Source organism: Lampetra fluviatilis, chromosome 58 (genome assembly GCF_964198595.1).
Source record: "Lampetra fluviatilis chromosome 58, kcLamFluv1.1, whole genome shotgun sequence".
Taxonomy (NCBI): domain Eukaryota; kingdom Metazoa; phylum Chordata; class Hyperoartia; order Petromyzontiformes; family Petromyzontidae; genus Lampetra; species Lampetra fluviatilis.
Genome location: NC_136332.1, coordinates 8,178,908 through 8,205,277, shown reverse-complemented (window position 1 = coordinate 8,205,277; position 26,370 = coordinate 8,178,908). Strand labels below are relative to the sequence as shown.

At 54.8% G+C, this 26,370-nt stretch overlaps 1 protein-coding gene across 1 annotated transcript; it reads right to left on the bottom strand.

The window, feature by feature from the left end:
• Positions 1-18,371, bottom strand: LOC144950488 (guanylate-binding protein 2-like). The gene is made up of 11 exons (XM_078880624.1): positions 17,803-18,371; positions 16,302-16,639; positions 10,612-10,739; positions 9,960-10,069; positions 9,278-9,548; positions 7,881-8,058; positions 7,081-7,361; positions 5,689-5,904; positions 4,596-4,698; positions 3,850-3,953; positions 1-1,611 (listed from the first exon to the last, which is right to left on the bottom strand). The coding sequence occupies exons 2-11, from the start codon at positions 16,483-16,485 to the stop codon at positions 1,444-1,446; spliced, it is 1,743 nt and encodes a 580-aa protein (XP_078736750.1). The 5' UTR covers positions 16,486-16,639; positions 17,803-18,371; the 3' UTR covers positions 1-1,443.
• Between the last annotated feature and the right edge of the window lie 7,999 nt (positions 18,372-26,370).

The window sequence follows — 26,370 nt, the reverse complement described above, 5'->3', positions numbered from 1 at the left end:
ATGAAACTGCTGCTGCAGCTGCTGAAACTGCTGCTGCAGCTGATGAAACTGCTGCTGCAGCTGCTGAAACTGCTGCTGCTGCGTTATCTTGGTGTAGCCAGGGGCTGTCGACTTTGTTTTTGATGCCTTTGCCCAATCTTGATGAATGGGACTTACCTAATTAATGTACTGTATGGTCGAACACCGTTTTGAGACGAGGCTCAAAATAAAGCTGCCTCTGGTGTGGACCAATCCGTTTCAAAGACAATGTTTGCATTCTGACCACAAGTATTGTGGTTAATGCAGACATGAACCCTTGTAAAAGGTTTCAGTTTGGTGTTTTAACTTCTTAACACCTGTTTTGTTGCCAGAAAAAAAGGGGAAAAACCTATTATCATATTTATTGTTTGTTTATATTTCGTGACTTGCTCACCATTGTCCCATTTTGCACTCGTATCGTGTTTTGTTGTATTGTTTTGTTGTATTGTTGTATTGTATTGTTGTGTTGTATTGTTGTATTGTTGTTGTATTGTGTTGTATTGTTGTATTGCATTGTTGTATTGTATTGTTGTAATATTGTATTGTTGTTGTATTGTAGTATTGTATTGTTGTATTGTATTGTTGTAATATGGAATGGGCAGGTGGGCAGTTGCATGGGCAAGGTGTCTCGGTGGTCCGCTCGTGCGGTTGGTGAACATTGTGTGACCTTGAGAGTGGGGCACAAGCGAGCTCAGAGTCCGCTGTTATTTCACTCAAATGATCGATGCCAGGACATCACGAAACATTCATTTCGCCAAATGAACAACAGAAGGACAACAATCCGCGATGTAAACAAATCACACCGCACGGTTGTCAACGACGATCGTGGCGCCTCGTACTGTACGAGCGTGTCACGGCATTGCCGCCGTGTCACGGCAACTCCGCCGCTCCCACTGCCCGGAGCGTTGGCCCGACGGCGTGCCAACGTCGACCCAACATCGAGTCAACGTCGACCCAACATCGAGTCAACGTCGGCCCAACGTCGAGTCAACGTTGGCCCAACAGCGTGCCAACGTCGGCCCAACGTCGAGTCAACGTTGGCCCAACAGCGTGCCAACGTCGACCCAACGTCGAGTCAACGTCGGCCCAACGGCGTGGCAACGTCAGCCCAACATCGAGTCAATGTAGTCAACGTTGGCCCTACCGCGTGCCAACGTCGGCCCAACGTTGAGCCGCCGTTGGCCCCACCGCGTGCACAGTGTTGAGTCGACATTGAGCCCGACCGCATGCCAGCATTGTCCCAACGTTGGCCAGCGGTCGGGCCGACGTCGGCATTCGGTAGGGCATGCCAACGCTGGGCCGACGTTGGCCCGACGTTGGGCTGACGTTGACATGCGGTCGGGCCAACGGTTGTCCCAGCGTTGAGTGACCATCGGGTCGACGTCGTCGGCACTGCGCGGGCATCGTGCCGTGCGTCGGCGGGCGTCACATGACTGAACACCTGCTGCCCCCGCCGCTGCTGCCCCTGCTGCTCTGATAGGCCGCCCTGGAACGCTCCATCTCCTCCTGGTGTTGCCTCTTCAGCTCCTGCAGCTTCATCTCCGTCATCTCTTCCATGTGTCGGATCCGGGCGTCGAATGACTCCCCGTTAAGCTGCGTTGGAGAAGTCAAAGGTCAATGGTTCAGCCACGCTATGAACTATTTATTTTTCTTATTATACCAGGTAAGGCCACAATGAGCTGTGTAGCGCCTTACTAGAAGCGTACTGGCTATCACAAATGACAGCTCAACGAAGTGGGCTTATCATCATCATCATCATCTTTGCGTGGACATGTATAGCAGCAGCCAAATACTCTAAACGCGTTGCGATGCTGATTCTAAATGTGGAGGGAAAAAATCCACGTGACCACGGAGAGAGAGGGAGAGAGACACACAAACTCCAAATATACAGCAGACGTCAGGGTCGGGATCGAACCCACGACCTCCTGCGTATCAGGCGAGGTTCGATCCCTGACGCCTGCTGCTGTACATTTGAAGTTTGCGTGTTCTTCTCCCCTTGGTCGCGTGGATTTTCCCCCGGCTCCTCCAGTTTTTCCCTCCACATTTAGAATCTCGTCGCCGTGTTTAGAGTCTTTTTTTTGTCCACGTGGTCACTTCTGAAAAAGAGCTACACAGCTCAGTGGGGTCTTACACTTGGTACAATAAAAAGAGTTTAAATCGTTTTTTTATAGACTGCACCAAACCCAAAACCCACCCCGGTAAATGTGGTTCTGCGTTCCCCCTAACCTCAAACTGAGAGACTTCCAGACTCTGGGCGCAAACCCGGCTTCCCAGCGGCGCTGGCTGCGTGGCTCTTGAACGCTGCTGTGGGCATGGGCCCCCTGATGTACGCGGATTGGCTCAGCCAATCGCACCTCCAATTAGCACGGTTGGCTACGTGCGGTGTGGAAGAAACTACCATACACTTCTACACACTACACTACTATACACTACACCACTATACACTACAGTATACACTACACTACTATACACTACACTTCTACACACTACACTACTATACACTACACCACTATACACTACAGTATACACTACACTACTATACACTACACTTCTACACACTACACTACTATACACTACACCACTATACACTACAGTATACACTACACTACTATACACTACACTTCTACACACTACACTACTATACACTACACTATACACTACACTTCTACACACTACACTACTATACACTACAGTATACACTACACTACTATACACTACACTACTATACACTACACTATACACTACACTACTATACACTACAGTATACACTACACTACTATACACTACTATACACTACACCACTATACACTAAACTATACACTACACTACTATACACTACACTATACACTACACTTCTACACACTACACTACTATACACTACACTACTATACACTACACTATACACTACACTACTATACACTACACCACTATACACTAAACTATACACTACACTACTATACACTACTATACACTACTATACACTACTATACACTATACTACTATACACTACACTATACACTACACTGCACACTACACTACTATACACTATACTACTATACACTACACTACTATACACTGCACTGCACACTACACTACTATATACTACACCACTATACACTAAACTATACACTACACCACTATACACTATACTACTATACACTACACTGCACACTACACTACTATACACTATACTACTATACACTACACTACTATACACTGCACCCTACACTACACTATACACTACACTACTATACACTATACTACTATACACTGCACTATACACTACACTACTATACACTACACTACTATACACTGCACTACACTATACACTACACTACTATACACTACACTACTATACACTACACTACTATACACTACACTACTATACACTGCACTGCACACTACACTACTATACACTACAGTATACACTACACTACTATACACTATACTACTATACACTACACTATACACTACACTACTATACACTACACTACTATACACTACACTACTATACACTACACTACTACACACTACACTACACACTACACTACTATACACTACACTACTACACACTACACTACTATACACTACACTACTATACACTACACTATACACTACACTACTATACACTATACTACTATACACTACACTACTATACACTACACTATACACTACACTACTATACACTACACTACTATACACTACACTACTATACACTACACTACTACACACTACACTACACACTACACTACTATACACTACACTACTATACACTACACTACACACTACACTACTATACACTCCGACTCTCACGAGCCTCACGGCGTGTACCCGCATCTGCTCCTGCAGCAGGTTGACGGTCCTCTGCAGCTCCTCGCTCTGCTTCCTCGTGGAGGCCTCCTGGTCGGCCTGCCGGGCCCGCACCTTCTCCAGCTCTGAAATAAACACCGGCAACCACGGCGACAGCAGGGACAGACTCGCAGAGAGACAGAGCAGCCTCTGATGGGGTCTCTAGGCAGTGACACACACACAGAGCGGCCTCTGATCCCGACCCTGACACCTGCTGCTGTGTATTTGGAGTTTGCGTCTCTCTCTCCCGGTGGTCGCGTGGATTTTCCTCCGGCTCCTCCGGTTTTCCTCTCCACATTTAGAATCCCGTCACGCGTCTAGAGCATTTGGCTGCCGTATCTTCCCACACGATGATGACGACGACGACGAGTTGCGACGTCGAGCTATCATTCGTGATGGCCAGGTGGTCGCCTAATAGCCCAGCGGGGCCTCAAACCTGGTCAAATAACACGTTGTTTCGTTTTTAGTTTTAGAGACGCACAGAGATCTCAACAGTGGCATCGGGCGCGGGTGCCACCGGGCCAACGGCAGCAACGCCACGGCACGACACGGCACGGCACGGCACGACACGGCACGGCACGGCACGTTACGGCACAGCACGACACACACCGCTGACCCCATGCCCCGACTGGACATCCGTGAAAAATGAGCTGCAGAGCTCACCGGATTCCACCTCCTGCGGTCCAAAGCGAGATTGTGTTTATGACACGCGGCGGCCAGCCACTCACCCTTCTTCTCCTTCTCCAGCTCGCTCACGCTGTCGTCCACCTGCATGATGAGTCGACCCTCGTCCTCCACGCTCGCCAGGAACTCGCTCAGCACCTGCGCCGCCTGGTAGAGACAGCCGGCGCTCAGCACTCAGCCGCGGTCGCTCCCTCCACGCCTGGCGATGCCGTGCAGGGCGCCGCGGTGCCTAGGAGATGCTGACTCCCTCGCCTGGTACGCAGGAGGTCGTGGGTTCGATCCCGACCCTGACGCCTGCTGCTCTATATTTGGAGTTTGCGTCTCTCTCTCATCATCATGGTGGCTAGGAGATGTTGACTACCTCGCCTGGTACGCAGGAGGTCGTGGGTTCGATCCCGACCCTGACGCCTGCTGCTCTATATTTGGAGTTTGCGTCTCTCTCTCATCATCATGGTGGCTAGGAGATGTTGACTACCTCGCCTGGTACGCAGGAGGTCGTGGGTTCGATCCCGACCCTGACGCCTGCTGCTCTATATTTGGAGTTTGCGTCTCTCTCTCATCATCATGGTGGCTAGGAGATGTTGACTACCTCGCCTGGTACGCAGGAGGTCGTGGGTTCGATCCCGACCCTGACGCCTGCTGCTCTATATTTGGAGTTTGCGTCTCTCTCTCATCATCATGGTGGCTAGGAGATGTTGACTACCTCGCCTGGTACGCAGGAGGTCGTGGGTTCGATCCCGACCCTGACGCCTGCTGCTGCTGTATATTTGGAGTTTGCGTCTCTCTCTCATCATCATCACGGTAGCTATGATATGTTAACTACCTCGCCTGGTATACAGGTCGTGGGTTCGATCCCGACCCTGACGCCTGCTGCTGCTGTATATTTGTAGTCTGCGTCTCTCTCTCTCTCCCCGTGGTCGCGTGGATTGTTTCCCTCCACATTTAGAATCAACGTCACCACGCGTTTAGAGTATTTGACTGCTGCTATACATGTCCACGCGATGATGATGATGATCATGATAAGCCCACTTCGTTGAGCTGTTATTTGTGATACAAAGCTCAGTTGTGTGCCTTACCTGGTAAAATAAAATACAAATGGTCACATTTGTTTGGTTAGTAAAGCCGATTGGCCCTCACCATGTCTCCCATTTTTCCGATCGACGCTCGGAACTCCTCCTGCAGCTCCTTCATCATCCGGTCGTAGATCTTGAATCCTCCGGCCGTGTGGAACGAGCGTTTGGCGATCTCCTCCTTGATTGGCTGGTGCAGGAGCTCCAGCAAGGCGCGGGACATCGAGACGGACGCTGCCTTGTTCTGCTTCACCAGCTCCTCGTAGGCCGCCATCATTCTCTCCTGCAGCGGGGGGCGACGCGGAGACGGGTCGGGGACAGGGGGGGGGCGGTCGCAGTCAGACGCAGCCTCGGCGATGTCGTCATCGTCATCGTCATCGTCGTCAACATCATCATCATCGTCGTCGTCATCGTCGTCGTCGTTGTAACAGAGGGTCTGCTCGCTCGTCGCACTCGCTGACTGTAGAGGCACCATCATCATCATCAAGGTGAGTGGCTATATCACGATCATCACCACAATCATCACCACGATCATCACCACGATCATCACCACGATCATCACCACAATCATCACCACGATCATCACCACGATCATCACCACGATCATCACCACAATCATCACCATGTTCCTCATCACGATCATCACCACGATCATCACCACAATCATCACCACGATCATCACCACGTTCATCACCACGACCATCAACCACCACAAGCATCACCGGCACAAGTGTAGTGATGTACTTCACTACAGCAACGGGCTGCCTGACCAGCAACGCTGCTGCTGCTGCTGTGACGAAAACGCTGACGGAGACTCGCGAAGCTCCGCAGGTTGCACTCCAACAACAACCTCGAGTCCTCCACGGGGCCCCCCTTTTATCCCCCCGGCCACGCCCCGCCCTCGGCCACGCCCCCCTTCCAGACCCCACCAGGAGGCTCCCGGGCTCCGTCTCCCGTGTCCCCTCCGTGACCTCATCCCCGCGTCCTTCCCTGCCGCCTACTCCGTGACCTGCCGGCCGACCGGGCCGCCACGGCAGCGGATCCCCTTCTCGCCAGCGGAATGGGCGACCCATTCCACTTTTTTTTCTTGGTTCTTTCGGTAAAGTTGCGTCTTCAGATGCGACTTTACCGACAGCCCTATTCTTCACCTGAGGACGGCTGCTTGCGTTGTGGCCGAAACGTCGTGAGAATTGTATTTTATTACGTTTTATTTTTATTATTTTATTATTTCCCTTCTACGTGACTTTACCGAAAGAACCAAGAAGATGAATTCCTGCAGTCACGAAAGCTTTAAATCGAAATTTGACCCGTCCCACGTCGCTACCCAAAGCACCGCCGCGCTCATCGCCACGATCCTCACGTCAGCGGCTTCCGCGGCGGAGTAAACACAACGCGGCGTGGCGGGGAGCGGGGGGAGCGGGGGGGGGGGGGGTCTCCCTCGGTGCGCGGTCTCCCTCACCGAGAGCATCTTCTCCTGCTCGTGGTCGCGGTCCAGAACGGCGGCCGAGGCGAAGTGGGTGAGCGCGGCGTCCCAGGCGTAGACGTGGGCCGCCGCCAAGTCGTCGGCGGGCACGGGGAAGGCGTCGTGCAGCTCGCACTGCAGCCCCTGGTAGAGGCCCAGCGCCTCGCTGGTGGCGCGCTCGTTGGCAGCGCGCGCCACCTGGGTCACCGCCTGCTCGATGCAGGGGATGGCGCCGCGCGCCTGCGCGTCCACGTAGCGACGCGCCAGCTCCACCAGCACTGCGGGCGGCGTGCAAGCGGAATATTTTGAGACCGGGGGAGGAAATCCGATGATCCGCAAAGCTCTTTTCCACCGATGTCCAGTAGGGTGCGGGTCAGCGAGTCGGTGGAGTGGTAGTGGGGTGGTGGGGTGGTGGTGTGTGGAGGTGGTGGAGTGGAGTGGTGGGGTGGTGGAGTGAGGAGGTGGAGTCGTGAGGAGGTGGTGGGGTGGCAGTGTGGTGGGGTGGTGTGTGGAGGTGGTGGAGTGGTGAGGAGGTGGTGGAGTGGAGTGGTGAGGAGGTGGTGGAGTGGAGTGGTGGGGTGGTGAGGAGGTGGTGGGGTGAGGAGGTGGTGGAGTGGTGAGGAGGTGGTGGGGTGGAGTGGTGGGGTGGTGAGGAGGTGGTGGGGTGAGGAGGTGGTGGGGTGGAGTGAGGTGGTGGAGTGGTGAGGAGGTGGGGTGGTGAGGAGGTGGGGTGGTGAGGAGGTGGTGGAGTGGTGGTGTGGTGGTGGTGTGGTGGGATCAGCCGTCGGGCCACTCACGGCGCCCGTTGATGATGGTCCCCTCCAGGTGCTTGACGCGTGCGTGATGCACCAGGTGCTTGTAGAAGAGGTCCATGCTCTCCCTGAAGCCCGCCTTGAGGTCGTGTGGCTCCATGCGGTCCAGGGAGTCCATCCGCTCCGGATCGGTCGGCAGGGGGAACACGAAGCACTTCCGCTCCTGACGAGAGAGACGCACGCGATGATCCCCCCCCGTGTAGCCCACGCAAGCCGCCGGGGCGAGTGGCGTTAGCGAGTGGCAGGGCCTGTGAAGGCCGGCATAGCGCACGAGGGGGTGGGTGGCCAGCGCCACGCCCGGCCGCCTTTGTCTCCCCAGTGGCGATGTTTACTACGCACCGCACCGGGTACTCATTTAAGGCTGAATCTTCCCAGGGGAGGCCCAGACCCGGTTCAGATAATCGTCTCTGCTGTTGGTAGCCGTGAGCGGGAATCGAACTCGGATGGCCGGGTTCGTAGCGCAGTGTCGCGCTAACCGCTACTCACACACCCACACACACACTCACACCCACACCCTCCCACACACCCTCCCACACACACTCACACACACACCCACCCACACCCACACTCTCCCACACACACTCACACACCCACATACACCCACACACACTCACACACTCACACACACTCACACACACCCATACACACTCACACACACCCATACACACTCACACACTCACACACACTCACACACCCACACACACCCACACACACACACTCACACACCCACACACACACACTCACACACCCACACACACCCACACACACTCACACACACCCACACACTCACACACACACACTCACACACACCCACACACACCCACACACTCACACACCCACACACACCCACGCACACCCACGCACTCACACACCCACACACACCCACACACACCCACACACTCACTCACACACCCACACACACCCACACACTCACACACCCACACACACCCACACACACCCACACACTCACACACCCACACACACCCACACACTCACACACCCACACACACCCACACACACCCACACACTCACACACCCACACACACACCCACACACACCCACACACTCACATACCCACACACACACCCACACACACACCCACACACTCACACACCCACACACACCCACACACACACCCACCCACACTCTCACACTCACACACACCCACACACACACCCACACACACACCCACCCACACACACACACACACCCACACTCCCACACACACACCCACCCACCCTCTCACACTCACACACACCCACACACACACCCACACTCACACCCACACACACACACACCCACACACACCCACACTCCCACACACACTCACACACACACACACACCCACACACACCCACACTCTCACACACACACTCACGCACCTGGAAGACGCTGCGAAGCATCTCCCTCTGCGCGTTCTGCTCGCGGCACTCCTTGCTGAGCCCCTTGGCCTTGCGCTGGAGGCAGTGCTCCAGGTAGTCGTCGGAGGAGCAGCGCCGCCCGTCCAGCTCCAGGCGCAGCATGAAGTCGCGCACGCACACCACGAACGAGGGGAAGAACGCGCGGCAGTCGGCCGCGTCCGCCCGGTTGGCCGGGTCCCACGGGCGCGGGCGAGCGCGCATCTGCACGTGCTCCGACATGTTGGCCACGAAGCTGCGGGGAGCACACGGAGGAGACGGAGGTGAGACGGGAGGTGATGGAGGTGAGACGGAGGTGAGGAGGAGGAGGTGGTGATGGGAGAGAGGCGGCGGATGAGACGGTGAAGCGGGAGAGGAGGAGGAGGCGGGAGATGAGGTGGTGGAGACGGGAGAGGAAGAGGAGGTGGCGGGAGAGGAGAGATGAGGCAGAGAGGGGTTGAGACGTGTGGAGGGTGTGTGTGCACATTTGCACGTGGAGGGAAAAGCCGGAGGACCCGGAGAAAAATCCATGCGACCACAGGGAGAGAGAGAGAGAGACGCAGACTCCAAATACAAAGCAGCAGCAGCAGCAGTCGCCTGGGGTCGGGATCCAACCCACGACCTCCGGGGTAGCAGGCGAGATCGTCAACATCTCCTGGCCACGTACTGGAGCTGCTCGAGGCCTCCGCGGTCCAGGGTGCTCGTGGTGTTGTAGACCAGCGTGGAGCTGAGCAGCATGGCCAGCACGAAGATCCACGTGTCGTGGTTCTCGCTCGCCTGCACGGAGCACGCGGCCACAGACACACAAGGCCCCCCACGTGGTGTGGCGACCCCCACAGGCTCTGTGCTCACCTGCCCCCCCTTACTGGACGGCAGCCTTCGCGGCCGGTGATCGTCACGCCCAGGTTACGCACGGACTGACGGACGGGCCGACTGACTGACGGAGTGACTCATTGACGGACTAACCAGTAGACTTACCGACTGGCAGACTAACCGACATGCTGACTAACGGATTAACCGACAGACCGACGCACCAACAGACTTCCTGACTAACAGACTAACCAACTGACTGAGTGATGGAATGATGGACTAACCAATAGACCAGGGGTCGGCAACCTACGGCTCCGGAGCCGCATGCGGCTCTTTACGGGCTGCTTCTTGACGATATGTACGTATGTACATAGATGCATTGCGGCTCTTGAAATACTGAATTTTGTAACGAATTGGAAAGAAATGGCTCTTCTTGTTATTTTGGTTGCTGACCCCTGCAATAGACCAACAAACTGACTGACTGGCCGATTGACTGACGACCCACCCACCTGCTCGACATCCCCCAGGCCCTCGGTGTCCAAGAGGATGAGAGACTTTTTTCTGTCGACCGGATGGGGCAACACCCAGACCCAGATGCCCTTCGTCTTGGACTGCACCGTGTTACCCAGCTCGAAGCCTGCAGCGTGGGGGGGGGGGGGGGCAATGGGAGACGGCACACCACTCAGAGAGGACGACTCAGAGGGAGAGAGGACGACTCAGAGAGAGAGAGGATGACTCGGAGAGAGAGAGGACGACTCAGAGAGAGAGCGACTCAGATGAGCCACAGATGAGGAGCGGGAAGGCAGCGGTATGAGAATATTGAGACTGTGGGAGGAATCCGATGAGCTGTAAAGCTCTTTACCACAGATGTCCACCAGGGGCATGGGGTCACAACGTGACAACAACACGCGGCGGGCAGCCGAGGGGTTGGTGGGTCACACACAGACGGGAAACTCCCCTCTTCCGAGGGGTTGGTGGGTCACACACAGACGGGAAACTCCCCTCTTCCGAGGGGTTGGTGGGTCACACACAGACGGGAAACTCCCCTCTTCCGAGGGGTTGGTGGGTCACACACAGACGGGAAACTCCCCTCTTCCGAGGGGTTGGTGGGTCACACACAGACGGGAAATTCCCCTCTTCCGAGGGGTTGGTGGATCACACACAGACGGGAAACTCCCCTCTTCCGAGGGGTTGGTGGGTCACACACAGACGGGAAACTCCCCTCTTCCGAGGGGTTGGTGGGTCACACACAGACGGGAAACTCCCCTCTTCCGAGGGGTTGGTGGGTCACACACAGACGGGAAACTCCCCTCTTCCGAGGGGTTGGTGGGTCACACACAGACGGGAAATTCCCCTCTTCCGAGGGGTTGGTGGATCACACACAGACGGGAAACTCCCCTCTTCCGAGGGGTTGGTGGGTCACACACAGACGGGAAACTCCCCTCTTCCGAGGGGTTGGTGGGTCACACACAGACGGGAAACTCCCCTCTTCCGAGGGGTTGGTGGGTCACACACAGACGGGAAACTCCCCTCTTCCGAGGGGTTGGTGGGTCACACACAGACGGGAAACTCCCCTCTTCCGAGGGGTTGGTGGGTCACACACAGACGGGAAACTCCCCTCTTCCGAGGGGTTGGTGGGTCACACACAGACGGGAAACTCCCCTCTTCCGCGGGGTTGGTGGGTCACACACAGACGGGAAACTCCCCTCTTCCGAGGGGTTGGTGGGTCACACACAGACGCTGTCTGTGCTTTTTCACCGTTTCGACCGCGCCCGAGCAGAATATCCAGAAATAGGGGATTTCTGTCAACTTCAACTTCCAGGGTGAACCGGATGGATGGGTTTTGCGAGTTGAGATGATTTAGAAATTCTTTCAGTGTATCTTTGCCGTGTGGACAGACCACCAATCAGTCATCCTTAACACGAAGGCTTTCGCGACCAATATCATCCATAATAGAGGTTTTTTTGGGTTAAATCGCGTAAATATATAAATGTTGTGTCGTTAAACCCGCCACCACCCGACACAGCCACTTAGTAAGGCCTGATGAAGCTAGTTGTAATTACTGGCGAAACGTCGTACTCAGATTGTAAATGTTGTGTTTACGTGAAAAACCTTCCCAGTTGGCAGTGTCGGGTGGTGGCGGGTTTAACGACACAACATTGATATATTTAAGCGATTAAACCCACAAAAACCTCTATGATGAATGTGTCATCCACATATCTAAACCAAGCGGGTGGTTTTAGTGTGCCTGAAGCTATTGCTTTTGCTTCAAAATCTTCCGCGTACAAATCCGCCATCACAGGAGACAAAGGAGAGCCCATCGCTGCCTCCTTCCTTTTGTTTCTACAAATCAGCTCGCCACAAGAAGTACGCGTTCTTGAGTGTTCAGCCGGCCGTGGGACATCTTTGCCTCAACCGGTGTTCGTCACCAGAGTGTCGAGTGATTCGATTGACTCGTTGAACCCCCGTGAACAGAGGAAGCCCATCGCCGTGTGCGCGCGCTGGAGGCCAGTCCACAGGCAATGTGACGTCACGCCTGTGTGTCTGTGTGCATGGTGCTTGTACCGTTAGCGAGGAGCAGCTCCTATTGGATAGGCCAGCAGCGTGGCACACGAGGAGGGCATAACCAGCATAACGCCCGACCGCCTTTGTCTCCCCAATGCTCACCAATGACAAAGATCGCTCGTGTAGCCTTAACAGACTGTTGGGGCAAGTGCTGTTAGCGAGCATCTATGAAGGCCGGAACGGCACACGAGGGGGTGGGTGGCTAACACCACGCCCGGCCGCCTTTGTCTCCCCAGTGATGATGTTTACTACACACCGCACCAAGTACTCCTTTGAGGCTGAGTCGACCTAGGACAGGCCACCGACCGGTTCAGATAATCGTCACCGGTGTTGGCCTTGAGTAGGAATCCAACTCGGGTCGTTGGGTTCGTAGCGCAGCATAGCGCTCACCACGACACTACCGCTCCCCACACACACGTACACACACACAGAGGGGGACCACCAGGGCATCCTTCCAATCCTGCGGAACCCCTCCAGTGGTCCAGACTGTTGTTATGATGTCATATAGGGCAGTCTGTGCACAAACGCCACCCTCCCTCAGCATTTCGCTTGGGAGATCATCTCTGCCCGGTGCCTTTCCTGGTCTCAGACTCCGGATCGCCTTGAGTACTTCCTCAACAGATGGCACCTCAGCCAGCCGCTCACAGGGGGTGACCTCTTCCAATATTTGAGGCACCGCAGCCTCAGCAGGGTTATCCTCACTTTGTGCCATGATGTTTTTCCTGGCTGAGGGATTTCCCCTCCCCCAGGACCTCACAGAAATGCTCAGCAAATCTGCAAACCTGTTCCTGGGGGTCGGAGATTGGATCATCGTTTTTTCCCCTAATGATGGTAATAGGTGTGGCGCTGCAGGTTACTTTTTTGATGGAGTTAAATAGTGATTTGTGATCGCGGGCCACTGAGGCAGACTCCATCTCCTCAGCAACCCGCGACCACCACCCATCCTTGCAGCGCCTTACGGCTCTCCGAACCTCCGAGCGAAGGCTGCGGTAAATCTCCTCATTCTCTGACGTGGGATGCTGTAGTCGATGAGAGTGGGCCTGTCGCTTTTTCTCAACTATCCTGAACACCTCCTCTGTCAGCCAGGGTCTCTGGGGAGGTCTGGACCGCGTACCCAAAGCAGCCATCGCAGCTGCATGAGTCACGATATCACACTTCACAATATGGCGATTATCGCGATATCGCTCATCACCACAACACGATATCACACTTCACGATATGGCGATTATCGCGATATCGCTCATCACCACAACACGATATCACACTTCACGATATGGCGATTATCGCGATATCGCTCATCACCACAACACGATATCACACTTCACGATATGGCGATTATCGCGATATCGCTCATCACCACAACACGATATCACACTTCACGATATGGCGATTATCGCGATATCGCTCATCACCACAACACGATATCACACTTCACGATATGGCGATTATCGCGATATCGCTCATCACCACAACACGATATCACACTTCACGATATGGCGATTATCGCGATATCGCTCATCTCCACAACACGATATCACACTTCACGATATGGCGATTATCGCGATATCGCTCATCACCACAACACGATATCACACTTCACGATATGGCGATTATCGCGATATCGCTCATCTCCACAACACGATATCACACTTCACGATATGGCGATTATCGCGATATCGCTCATCACCACAACACGATATCACACTTCACGATATGGCGATTATCGCGATATCGCTCATCACCACAACACGATATCACACTTCACGATATGGCGATTATCGCGATATCGCTCATCTCCACAACACGATATCACACTTCACGATATGGCGATTATCGCGATATCGCTCATCACCACAACACGATATCACACTTCACGATATGGCGATTATCGCGATATCGCTCATCACCACAACACGATATCACACTTCACGATATGGCGATTATCGCGATATCGCTCATCACCACAACACGATATCACACTTCACGATATGGCGATTATCGCGATATCGCTCATCACCACAACACGATATCACACTTCACGATATGGCGATTATCGCGATATCGCTCATCTCCACAACACGATATCACACTTCACGATATGGCGATTATCGCGATATCGCTCATCACCACAACACGATATCACACTTCACGATATGGCGATTATCGCGATATCGCTCATCTCCACAACACGATATCACACTTCACGATATGGCGATTATCGCGATATCGCTCATCACCACACCACGATATCACACTTCACGATATGGCGATTATCGCGATATCGCTCATCACCACAATACGATATCACAGTTCACGATATGACGATTATCGCGATATCGTTCATCACCACGATACGATATCACGTGACCATATGGCGATTATCTCTCCACTACTGCCCCATCACCGATTGGGAGTTGTGGGAGTGGAGTGTCCGATGGTACAAAATGCCCAGGCAGGTGCTTAGTTTTGGTGGGGCTGATGATAAGGCCCCACCTCTTAGTGGCCCGCACACACTGCTCCCACACACCCCTACACACACATACACACCCCTACACACACACCTACACACACACCCCTACACACACTGGTCCCACACACCCCTACACACACATACACACCCCTACACACACATACACACACACCCCTACACACACTGGTCCCACACACCCCTACACACACACATACACACCCCTACACACACACTGCTCCCACACACCCCTACACACACACACATCTACACACACACACACCACTACACACACTGGTCCCACACACCCCTACACACACACCTACACACACACTGCTCCCACACACCCCTACACACACACACCTACACACACACAGAACCAGCCGGGTGAATCTGCCACTCGCTCCATCACCACCACCACCACCGCTGCTGCTGGTGGTTGATGTTGTTGTTGTGTTTAGTGTTGTTGTCCTTCCTGCACCTCCGATTAGCGCGGTTGGTTACGTACGGTGCGAAAGAAGTTCGACATACACACATACAGACACCAAATACCACCACCACCACTCAGCCCCACCACCCTCAGCATCACCACCAGCCCCACCACTCAACCCCACCACCACCACCTTCACCACCACCACCAGCACCACCACCACCACCACCAGCTCCACCACCCTCACCACCACCAGCACCACCACCAGCCCCACCACCATCACCACCACCAACACCACCACCAGCCTCACCACTACCACCACCACCTTCACCACCACCAGCACCACCACCACCAACACCCTCACCACCACCAGCTCTACCAGCCCCAGCTCTACCAGCCCCACCACTCAACCCCACCACCACCACCCTCATCACCACCACCACCCTCACCACCACCACCACCAGGACCACCACCACCACCCTCATCACCACCACCCTCATCACCACCACCCTCACTACCACCACCACCACCCTCACCCTCACCACCACCACCCCCAGCCCCACCACCCTCATCACCACCACCACCACCACCACCCTCACCACCACCACCCTCATCACCACCACCCTCACCACCACCACCACCCTCATCACCACCACCACCACCACCACCCTCACCACCACCACCACCACCACCCTCACCACCACCACCACCCCAGCCCCAGCCCCACCCGCACGTACCGCTGTGCTTGCCCGCCAGCTTGTTCATGAGGAAGGACTTCCCCGTGCGGTAGCGCCCGGCGATGGCCACCACCACCGCCGGCTTCTCGTCGCGGGCCACGAGGGCGGCCGTCTCCTCCACGAGGCGCATGGCGCCGCTGTGCTCGTCCGTCACCAGCAGGGCCCGCGGCCGCGGCCACTCCATCGCGGGCTCTCGGGGCCCCCTCCTCGCCAACGAGCGAACGTCGGGGCAACGTTGAGAGAGCCGATGGGCTGGACCAGCTCGCTGGTTCTTCACCTTGAGGACGTCCTCATGATGGTGGTGATGGTGGTGGACGTTGCTTTGCCCTGCGTGCGGCCTATGAGGTTGACACGTGGTTAGTTGATGCGTCTGACGACTGACTACCACTGAGCTTACCACTCGCGCTGCGGTTTGGAGTCCCCTGGATGCTGTTTGTCACTAACAACAACCACAACCGCCAATAGCAACCACTAAGTGGTGGTGGCGCCCGCCACGCGCGCTGTGCCAGGCTAGGTGCACGCGGAGTGTCAAAGGCTCGCTGCTTTGGCAGGAGGAGAGGTCACGGGACAGAGGGTAAAGGTCACGGGACAGAGGGCAAAGGTCACGGGACAGACTCAGAGGAGAGGTCACGGGACAGACGCAGGGGAGAGGTCACGGGACAGATGCAGGGGAGAGGTCACGGGACACACAGAGGGTAAAGGTCATGGGACAGACCCAGAGAAGAGGTCACGGGACAGACGCAGGGGAGAGGTCACGGGACAGACCCAGGGGAGAGGTCACGGGACGGACCCAGAGGAGAGGTCACGGGACAGACCCAGGGGAGAGGTCACGGGACAGAGGGTAAAGGTCACGGGACAGACCCAGAGGAGAGGTCACGGGACAGACCCAGGGGAGAGATCACGGGGCAGAGGGTAAAGGTCACGGGACAGACGCATTCGCTCCCCCGCTGCTGCTGCTGCTGCTGCTGCGTCGACTTGCTGCGACTTTACCGGCCCGGCGCTCCGCTCGTTGTTGTGAGCCTCGCTCGCCGCGACGGAGACGTCCCACCCGCCGCTGATTAGTTAACGCCCAGAGTGGAAGAGTAGGCCAAATACACCCTCTCTCTCTCTCGGCTGGTGCAACTCTTTAGACTTTCAACGACGTGGAGATAGACCCCTGCTACAATCGAGCCAGTATATAGCCTCATCAGTAACGATACTGTCAATATTTAGACTTCGAACTTTCGTGACTGCAGGAATTCATATTCTTGGTTCTTTCGGACAAGTCACGTAAATAGAAAATAAAAATGAAAAGCAAAAAAATCCCACGACGTTTCGATGGCAACACAAGCGGTCTTCTTCAGGTGTTGCGATCGAAACGTCGTGGGACTTTTTTGCTTTCGATTTTGAGTTTAGTTTTCAATCTCCGTGAGTTTAGCGATTGAAACAAGAATATGATACTGTATGACACTGTAACTACATGTAAGGACTTCGCTGTAGATTGATTATGCAACGTGATTACCTGGAGCTGATAAGCGACCCGCTGCTGCCGCTCGCCTGTTGCCCTCGGAGGGTCGGTCGCGAGTGTGTGGGTCGTCTGAGTGTGTGGGTCGTCTGAGCGTGTGGGTCGTCTGAGCGTGTGGGTCGTCTGAGCGTGTGGGTCGTCTGAGCGTGTGGGTCGTCTGAGCGTGTGGGTCGTCTGAGCGTGTGGGTCGTCTGAGCGTGTGGGTCGTCTGAGCGTGTGGGTCGTCTGAGCGTGTGGGTCGTCTCGCGCGGTACGCGGCCGTGAGTCTCGCTCAGAGCTAAATACGGAGACGGGGGGCGGGGTAGGGGGGTTCCCCTGAAGGAGAGCGTGGATTGGTGGGTGGGTGGGTGAGTGGATGGGTGAGTGGGTGGGTGAGTGAGTGGGTGGGTGAGTGGGTTGGGTGGATGGGTGAGTGGGTGAGTGGGTTGTGTGGCTGAGTGGGTGGGTTAGTTGGTGAGTGGGTGAGTTGGTGGGTGAATGTGTGGGTGAGTTGTGTGATTGGGTGAGTGAGTGGGTGGGTGAGTTGAGTGGGTGAGTCGGTGGGTGAGTGGGTGGGTGAGTGAGTGGGTGAGTCGGTGGGTGAGTGGGTGAGTGAGTGGGTTGGTGGCTGAGTAGGTGGGTGAGTTTTGTGGGTGGGTGAGTCGGTGGGTGAGTGAGTGCGTTGTGTGAGTGGTTGGGTGGGTGAGTGGGTGGGTGGGTGAGTTGTGTGAGTGGGTGAGTGTGTGTGTGGGTGTGTGGTAAACATCGCCACGAGGGGGACAAAGGCGGCCGGGCGTGGTGGTGGCCACCCACCCCCCTCGCGTGCCGTGCCGGCCTTCAGAGGCGTTGCTCAAGAGTCAAGACCAGTTCCGTTTTTTAGTTTCACTTCGTACGCTCACGCGTCCTGCTATAAATACACACCGCGAAATAACAGCGGCGGCGGTGGTGAGTGGTGCGTGGGCCTCATCACCGTGACACTCACGGGAATTTCCACTCCCACGGCCACGCACACCCAGAGCCCACGCACACTCAGTAGCGAGGGGTTGTTGGATCACACACAGACGGGGGGTGAATCTCCCCCCAGGTGCCCCACCCCCTCCAACCTGGCAGAGCCCAAAAAAAAGTGCGTGGACCAATCTCCATCTGTTCCACACTGCCTCCTGCCCGTGGCTGGACTAATTGCCACCCTGTTTCCATCTGTACGGGGGATAGTGTTGCGTGTGTGGATGGTGCAGCATTACGCGAGCGTGTTATTGACGTCGCGCGGCACGCCACGGATTCCAAAATCGAAACTTTCCTTGAACTTCTGCATTTTTCATTATTTCCGCTTTCTCATTCCGCGGTTTTGGGGACACGCGGGTCCAGCCACGCGCGGTTCAGCACTGCGCTTGAAATTGGAGACCTCAACTCAAACTATTTCTGTATTTTATACCAGGTGAGGTCACAACGGAGCTGTGCAGCGACCTGCCCATCACAAATGACAGCTCGACGAGAAGTGGCTCAACACGTGCCAATGTACAGCAGCAGCAGCAGCAGCCACAGACTCTCAATGTCGAGGGAAAACCCGGAGGAGCCGGAGGAAAAACAATCCACGCGACCACGGGGAGAGCGAGAGAGAGACGCAAACTCCAAATCATACAGCAGCAGCAGCAGGCGTCAGGGTCGAACCCACAACCTCCTTCGTACCAGGCGCAGGAGATAGCGTCTCGCCACCACGGCACCCCAACCACAACAGGCACATTGCACGCGACAAGACCACCAGAACGTCAACAGCGCCCCGTACATCCTGCAACAGACTGTAGGGGCGAGTGCTGTTAGCGAGCAGCAGCAGCGCCTGTGAAGGCTGCCGGCACCGTGGCACACGAGGAGGGGTGGGTGGCCAGCACCACGCCCGGCCGCCTTTGTCTCCCCAGTGACGTTTACTACACACCACACCAGGTACTTATTTGAGGCCGAGTTGACCTAGGGGAGGCCCAGGACCGATTCAGATAATGGTCACCGGTGTTGGCCGTGAGCGGCAATTGAACTGGGGTCGCTGGGTTCGTAGTGCAACGCGCTAACCGCTGCACCACCACTCCCCTCTACAAGACCACCACCATCATCACGAGGGACTCCCCCAGTGACTCAGGAACTGGCTCCCCTCGGGACTCCCCAGGGACCCCCCAGAGAAGTTCTGGAGTTCCGTGGTGGCGTCGTCACGATGACTCGGCCCAAAGTGTCCGGGTTTTTGTGTTTAGAACTCTAACTCGCCCCCGTGGCTAGGAGATGTTAACTACCTCGCCTGGTGTACAGGGGGTCGTGGGTTCGATCCCGACTCTGACGACGCCTGCTGCTGCTGCTGTAGATTTGGAGTCTGCGTCTCTCTCTCTCCCCGTGGTCGCGTGGATTTTTCTCCGGGTCCTCCGGGTCTCCCCTCCACGTTTAGAATCATGGTGAGGTGTTAGGGGTGAGGTGTTAGGGGTGAGGTGTTAGGGGTGAGGTGTTAGGGGTGAGGTGTTAGGGGTGAGGTGTTAGGGGTGAGGTGTTAGGGGTGAGGTGTTAGGGGTGAGGTGTTAGGGGTGAGGTGTTAGGGGTGAGGTGTTAGGGGTGAGGTGTTAGGGGTGAGGTGTTAGGGGTGAGGTGTTAGGGGTGAGGTGTTAGGGGTGAGGTGTTAGGGGTGAGGTGTTAGGGGTGAGGTGTTAGGGGTGAGGTGTTAGGGGTGAGGTGTTAGGGGTGAGGTGTTAGGGGTGAGGTGTTAGGGGTGAGGTGTTAGGGGTGAGGTGTTAGGGGTGAGGTGTTAGGGGTGAGGTGTTAGGGGTGAGGTGTTAGGGGTGAGGTGTTAGGGGTGAGGTGTTAGGGGTGAGGTGTTAGGGGTGAGGTGTTAGGGGTGAGATGTTAGGGGTTCACGGGGCCGCGTGGGGCGGCAACGACGGCGCCGTGGGGTGGTGAGAGGGCGAGGGGGGGGGACGTTGGACGAGTGAAAGTCTTCTTGGTTCTTTCGGTAAAGTCACGTAGAAGGGAAATAATAAAATAATCAAACATTATAAAATAAAATTCTCACGACGTTTCGGCCACAACGCAAGCAGCCGTCCTCAGGTGAAGACACAGAGCTGTCTGAAAGACAGCGCTCCTATGAGCACTGCTAAGCTTGGCAGCGTATTTTAAGCTGGGTGGGAGGAGGAGAGCGCCTTGACAAATACGCTGCTAAGTTCCAAGTTCATAGGAGCGCTGTCTTTCCGACAGCTCTGTGTCTTCACCTGAGGACGGATGCTTGTGTCGTGGCCGAAACGTCGTGAGAATTTCATGTTTTATTTTTATTATTTAATTATTTCCCTTCTACGTGACTTTACCGAAAGAACCAAGAAGATGAATCCCTGCAGTCACGAAAGCTTTAAATCGAGTGAAAGTCGTCAAGCAGCCGGTGCCGCATTCTCACGGACCCCAGCCACTCAAATGCCACATTTCTCAATGAAATCGCTCCGGTCACCAAGGATTGCACCAAATAAAATAAAATCCCCCCCCGCCCGCCCCGCCATGAACAACACAAAACCAACATCTGCCGGATGGATACACAAAGAGAGAATCTGGTTCCGCACTGAATTTGGCAACAGTTTCTATTTGGCGACGAGGACCATGGCAACACCGGCGGGACCGTCACACGCGGAACGCAGTCGACCTGATCCCACTGACCCCGTGCCCTCTCGCTCGACACTTGTGAACACAACACGAAGCTTCATAGCTCATCGGATTTACCCGCAGCCTGAATAATCCTGGATGTGGGCGGGTGAGCAAGTGCTCCCCACCACCACCACTCATCACGCTGCTGCTGCTGCGTGCAGCAGAGGGCGGCTCTCAGATGCGGTTCTGTGAGATCCCCTTCCGCGGGCCCTCCCCGCACTGCTGTGGACGAGCTCCCCGCGGGTTCGTCGTCTCGTTGACACGCAGTGAATGGCAGTGGGCGGCCCCACAGTCAGAACACGTCATCGTCGTAGTCGTCATCGTCGTCGTGTTTATTTTAACAAATCGCACATCGAGGGTTGTTTCATTCATCTAAAACAAACGTTCAAACGGACTCCCATCAACGTGTCCGCACGCGCGCCGCACGAATTCTCCTTCGATGTGAATTCGCAACTTTTTGTCTAAAGATGACGGCTGCCTCCTTCAGCAAAACGACAACAGCCAATTGTGCTCGCTCGTGCCGAGTACATTTTTACTTCCATTTTGTTAAAATGTCATCTGAGAAGGAAGAGGAGCGTTCAGACATTAATAGCGATAATAGATTCAAAATAACTTACAATAATAAACAATTCGAACATTTTAATGCCGGAGTCGAGATAAATTAAATAACCCGACGGTGTCGTGACCGATGGCCCACCGCTCTGCGCTGGTTGTAACTGCACGGCGATTCCTCGCCGACCACCACCACGCCGCCGTGTTACCACCGCTCCCGTCATAACGCGGAACGTGAGCACCGTCATAACGAAGAACGTGCTCCCGTTATAACGCAGAACGCGCCGTTATAACAGAAAGTGCTCCCGTTATAACAGAACGTGCTCCCATCATAACATAGAACGTGCCATCATAACACAGAACGTGCCTGTTATAACAGAACGTGCTCCCGTTATAATGCAGAACGTGCTCCCGTTATAACACAGAACGTGAGCACCGTCACAATGCGCCTGTTATAACACAGAACGTGTTCCCATCATAACACAGAACGTGCTCCCGTTATAACAGAACGTGAGCACAGTCACAACGCGCCTGTTATAACACAGAACGTGCTCCCGTTATAACGCAGAACGTGTCGTTATAACACGGAACGGTGCCTGTTATAACACGAACGCGAGCACCGTCACAACGCGGTTTCTGAGCGGTCGACGCCCAACTACTTTCTTGAGCTGCGCGGCCGAGCGGTGCAGCGACGCGGTAACGTGGAGTGATCCGGCAGTAACGTGGAGTGATGCGGCAGTAACGTGGAGTGATGCGGCAGTAACGTGGAGTGATCTGGCAGTAACGTGGAGTGATGTGGCAGTAACGTGGAGTGATGCGGCAGTAACGAGGAGTGATCTGGCAGTAACGTGGAGTGATGTGGCAGTAACGTGGAGTGATCCGGCAGTAACGTGGAGTGATGTGGCAGTAACGTGGAGTGATGTGGCAGTAACGTGGAGTGATGCGGCAGTAACGAGGAGTGATGTGGCAGTAACGTGGAGTGATGTGGCAGTAACGTGGAGTGATCCGGCAGTAACGTGGAGTGATGTGGCAGTAACGTGGAGTGATGCGGCAGTAACGAGGAGTGATGCGGCAGTAACGTGGAGTGATGCGGCAGTAACGAGGAGTGATGCGTTAGTAACGTGGAGTGATCCGGCAGTAACGAGGAGTGATCTGGCAGTAACGAGGAGTGATCTGGCAGTAACGTGGAGTGATGCGGCAGTAACGTGGAGTGATCTGGCAGTAACGAGGAGTGATCTGGCAGTAACGTGGAGTGATCTGGCAGTAACGTGGAGTGATGCGGCAGTAACGAGGAGTGATCTGGCAGTAACGTGGAGTGATGCGGCAGTAACGTGGAGTGATCTGGCAGTAACGTGGAGTGATGCGGCAGTAACGTGGAGTGATCTGGCAGTAACGTGGAGTGATGCGGCAGTAACGAGGAGTGATCTGGCAGTAACGTGGAGTGATGCGGCAGTAACGAGGAGTGATCTGGCAGTAACGTGGAGTGATGCGGCAGTAACGTGGAGTGATGCGGCAGTAACGCGGAGTGATCTGGCAGTAACGTGGAGTGATGCGGCAGTAACGAGGAGTGATCTGGCAGTAACGTGGAGTGATCTGGCAGTAACGTGGAGTGATCTGGCAGTAACGTGGAGTGATCTGGCAGTAACGTGGAGTGATCTGGCAGTAACGTGGAGTGATGCGGCAGTAACGTGGAGTGATGCGGCAGTAACGTGGAGTGATCCGGCAGTAACGTGGAGTGATCTGGCAGTAACGTGGAGTGATCCGGCAGTAACGTGGAGTGATCTGGCAGTAACGTGGAGTGATCTGGCAGTAACGAGGAGTGATCTGGCAGTAACGTGGAGTGATCTGGCAGTAACGAGGAGTGATCTGGCAGTAACGTGGAGTGATCCGGCAGTAACGAGGAGTGATCTGGCAGTAACGTGGAGTGATCTGGCAGTAACGAGGAGTGATCTGGCAGTAACGTGGAGTGATCCGGCAGTAACGAGGAGTGATCTGGCAGTAACGTGGAGTGATCTGGCAGTAACGTGGAGTGATGCGGCAGTAACGAGGAGTGATCTGGCAGTAACGTGGAGTGATGCGGCAGTAACGTGGAGTGATCTGGCAGTAACGAGGAGTGATCTGGCAGTAACGTGGAGTGATCTGGCAGTAACGTGGAGTGATCTGGCAGTAACGTGGAGTGATGCGGCAGTAACGAGGAGTGATCTGGCAGTAACGTGGAGTGATGCGGCAGTAACGTGGAGTGATCTGGCAGTAACGAGGAGTGATCTGGCAGTAACGTGGAGTGATCTGGCAGTAACGTGGAGTGATCTGGCAGTAACGCGGAGTGATCTGGCAGTAACGTGGAGTGATGCGGCAGTAACGAGGAGTGATCTGGCAGTAACGTGGAGTGATCCGGCAGTAACGCGGAGTGATCTGGCAGTAACGTGGAGTGATGCGGCAGTAACGAGGAGTGATCTGGCAGTAACGTGGAGTGATCTGGCAGTAACGCGGAGTGATCTGGCAGTAACGTGGAGTGATGCGGCAGTAACGTGGAGTGATGCGGCAGTAACGTGGAGTGATCTGGCAGTAACGCGGAGTGATCTGGCAGTAACGTGGAGTGATGCGGCAGTAACGTGGAGTGATCTGGCAGTAACGTGGAGTGATGCGGCAGTAACGTGGAGTGATGCGGCAGTAACGTGGAGTGATCTGGCAGTAACGTGGAGTGATCTGGCAGTAACGTGGAGTGATCTGGCAGTAACGTGGAGTGATCTGGCAGTAACGTGGAGTGATGCGGCAGTAACGAGGAGTGATGCGGCAGTAACGTGGAGTGATCTGGCAGTAACGTGGAGTGATCTGGCAGTAACGTGGAGTGTTGCGGCAGTAAGGAAGAGTGATGCGGCAGTAACGCGGTGACGGTGAACCCTCGGTTGTGTTCCCCTTCGCCATCTCACTGCGCGGCGTGCCTCGTGGTCGTGACATCGGCCACGGGGAAATGGTTTTGCGTTTTTTGCTTCTCAGGGCCGCATCCACGACGACTACGACGACGTATCGATTTGTAACCGTGGATCAATCTCCCAGCCTCGCTCTGCGGGTGACACCTCCACGCCGCTCGCAGGGCACCGACGAACCGAGTGCGTGCTCAGAGTGGACACTGGTCCGCTGTGTTCAGTACCTTAGACGACAAACGTGGAACATTTAAGAAAATAGCTTTTACAACGTTTTCTTGATTAAGTGCCTTCACTTGGGGTACTGGGAGACGCGCAGTTGTCTGCTTGAACCGTCTCGCGCAGCAGCAGAAGCCGGAGTAAAGATGAAACTCTACAAAGGGTTGAGGAGTTCGCCAAGAGCAAACATTGCATTGCTAAGTGTCATTTTATAATGCCCCGATAAGTTTCAAGTTAATAAATAAAGCCTTGTACGGGTGGGTTTTTTGTTGCCTTCTAGAGTACAAAGGAACGTTCGTAGAGCTTGTATATAATAATCATTTGGTGAGTTACATTTTTAAGTTAATAGGATGGCTCGGATTACTCTGAACTTACGATTTGCTGTGAAAAATATGATTCAAAATCCTCCGTACAAGATCATCCCATACAGAACCATCGTCTCATCCCATACAGAACCCTCCGTACAAGATCATCCCATACAGAACCATCGTCTCATCCCATATAGAACCCTCCGTACAAGATCATCCCATACAGAACCATCGTCTCATCCCATACAGAACCCTTGTCTCATCCCATACAGAACCATCGTCTCATCCCATACAGAACCCTCCGTACAAGATCATCCCATACAGAACCATCGTCTCATCCCATATAGAACCCTCCGTACAAGATCATCCCATACAGAACCATCGTCTCACCCCATACAGAACCCTCCGTACAAGATCATCCCATACAGAACCATCGTCTCATCCCATACACAACCCTCCGTACAAGATCATCCCATACAGAACCATCGTCTCATCCCATACACAACCCTCCGTACGAGATCATCCCATACAGAACCCTTCTCATCCCATACAGAACCCTTCTCATCCCATACAGAACCCTCCGTACAAGATCATCCCATACAGAACCGTCATCCCGTGTGCTACGGAGCGTCTGCGACATTGTCGGTGCTACACAAGTTTGGCCGCAATCGTTTTGGCCAATTCCACCGAACGGCATCGACAGCCGTGACCTCGGCACGAACCCACGACACGTCGTCACAGTTGCACCCTTACAAAGATCCCCTGGATAGTCTTGGCAGACTGCTGGGGCAAGTGCTGTTAGCGAGTAGCGCCTATGAAGGCCGGCACGGCACACGAGGGGTTGGGTGGCCAGCACCACGCCCGGCCGCCTTTGTCTCCCCAGTGGCGATGATTACACATCGCACTGGGTACTCATTTGAGGCCAA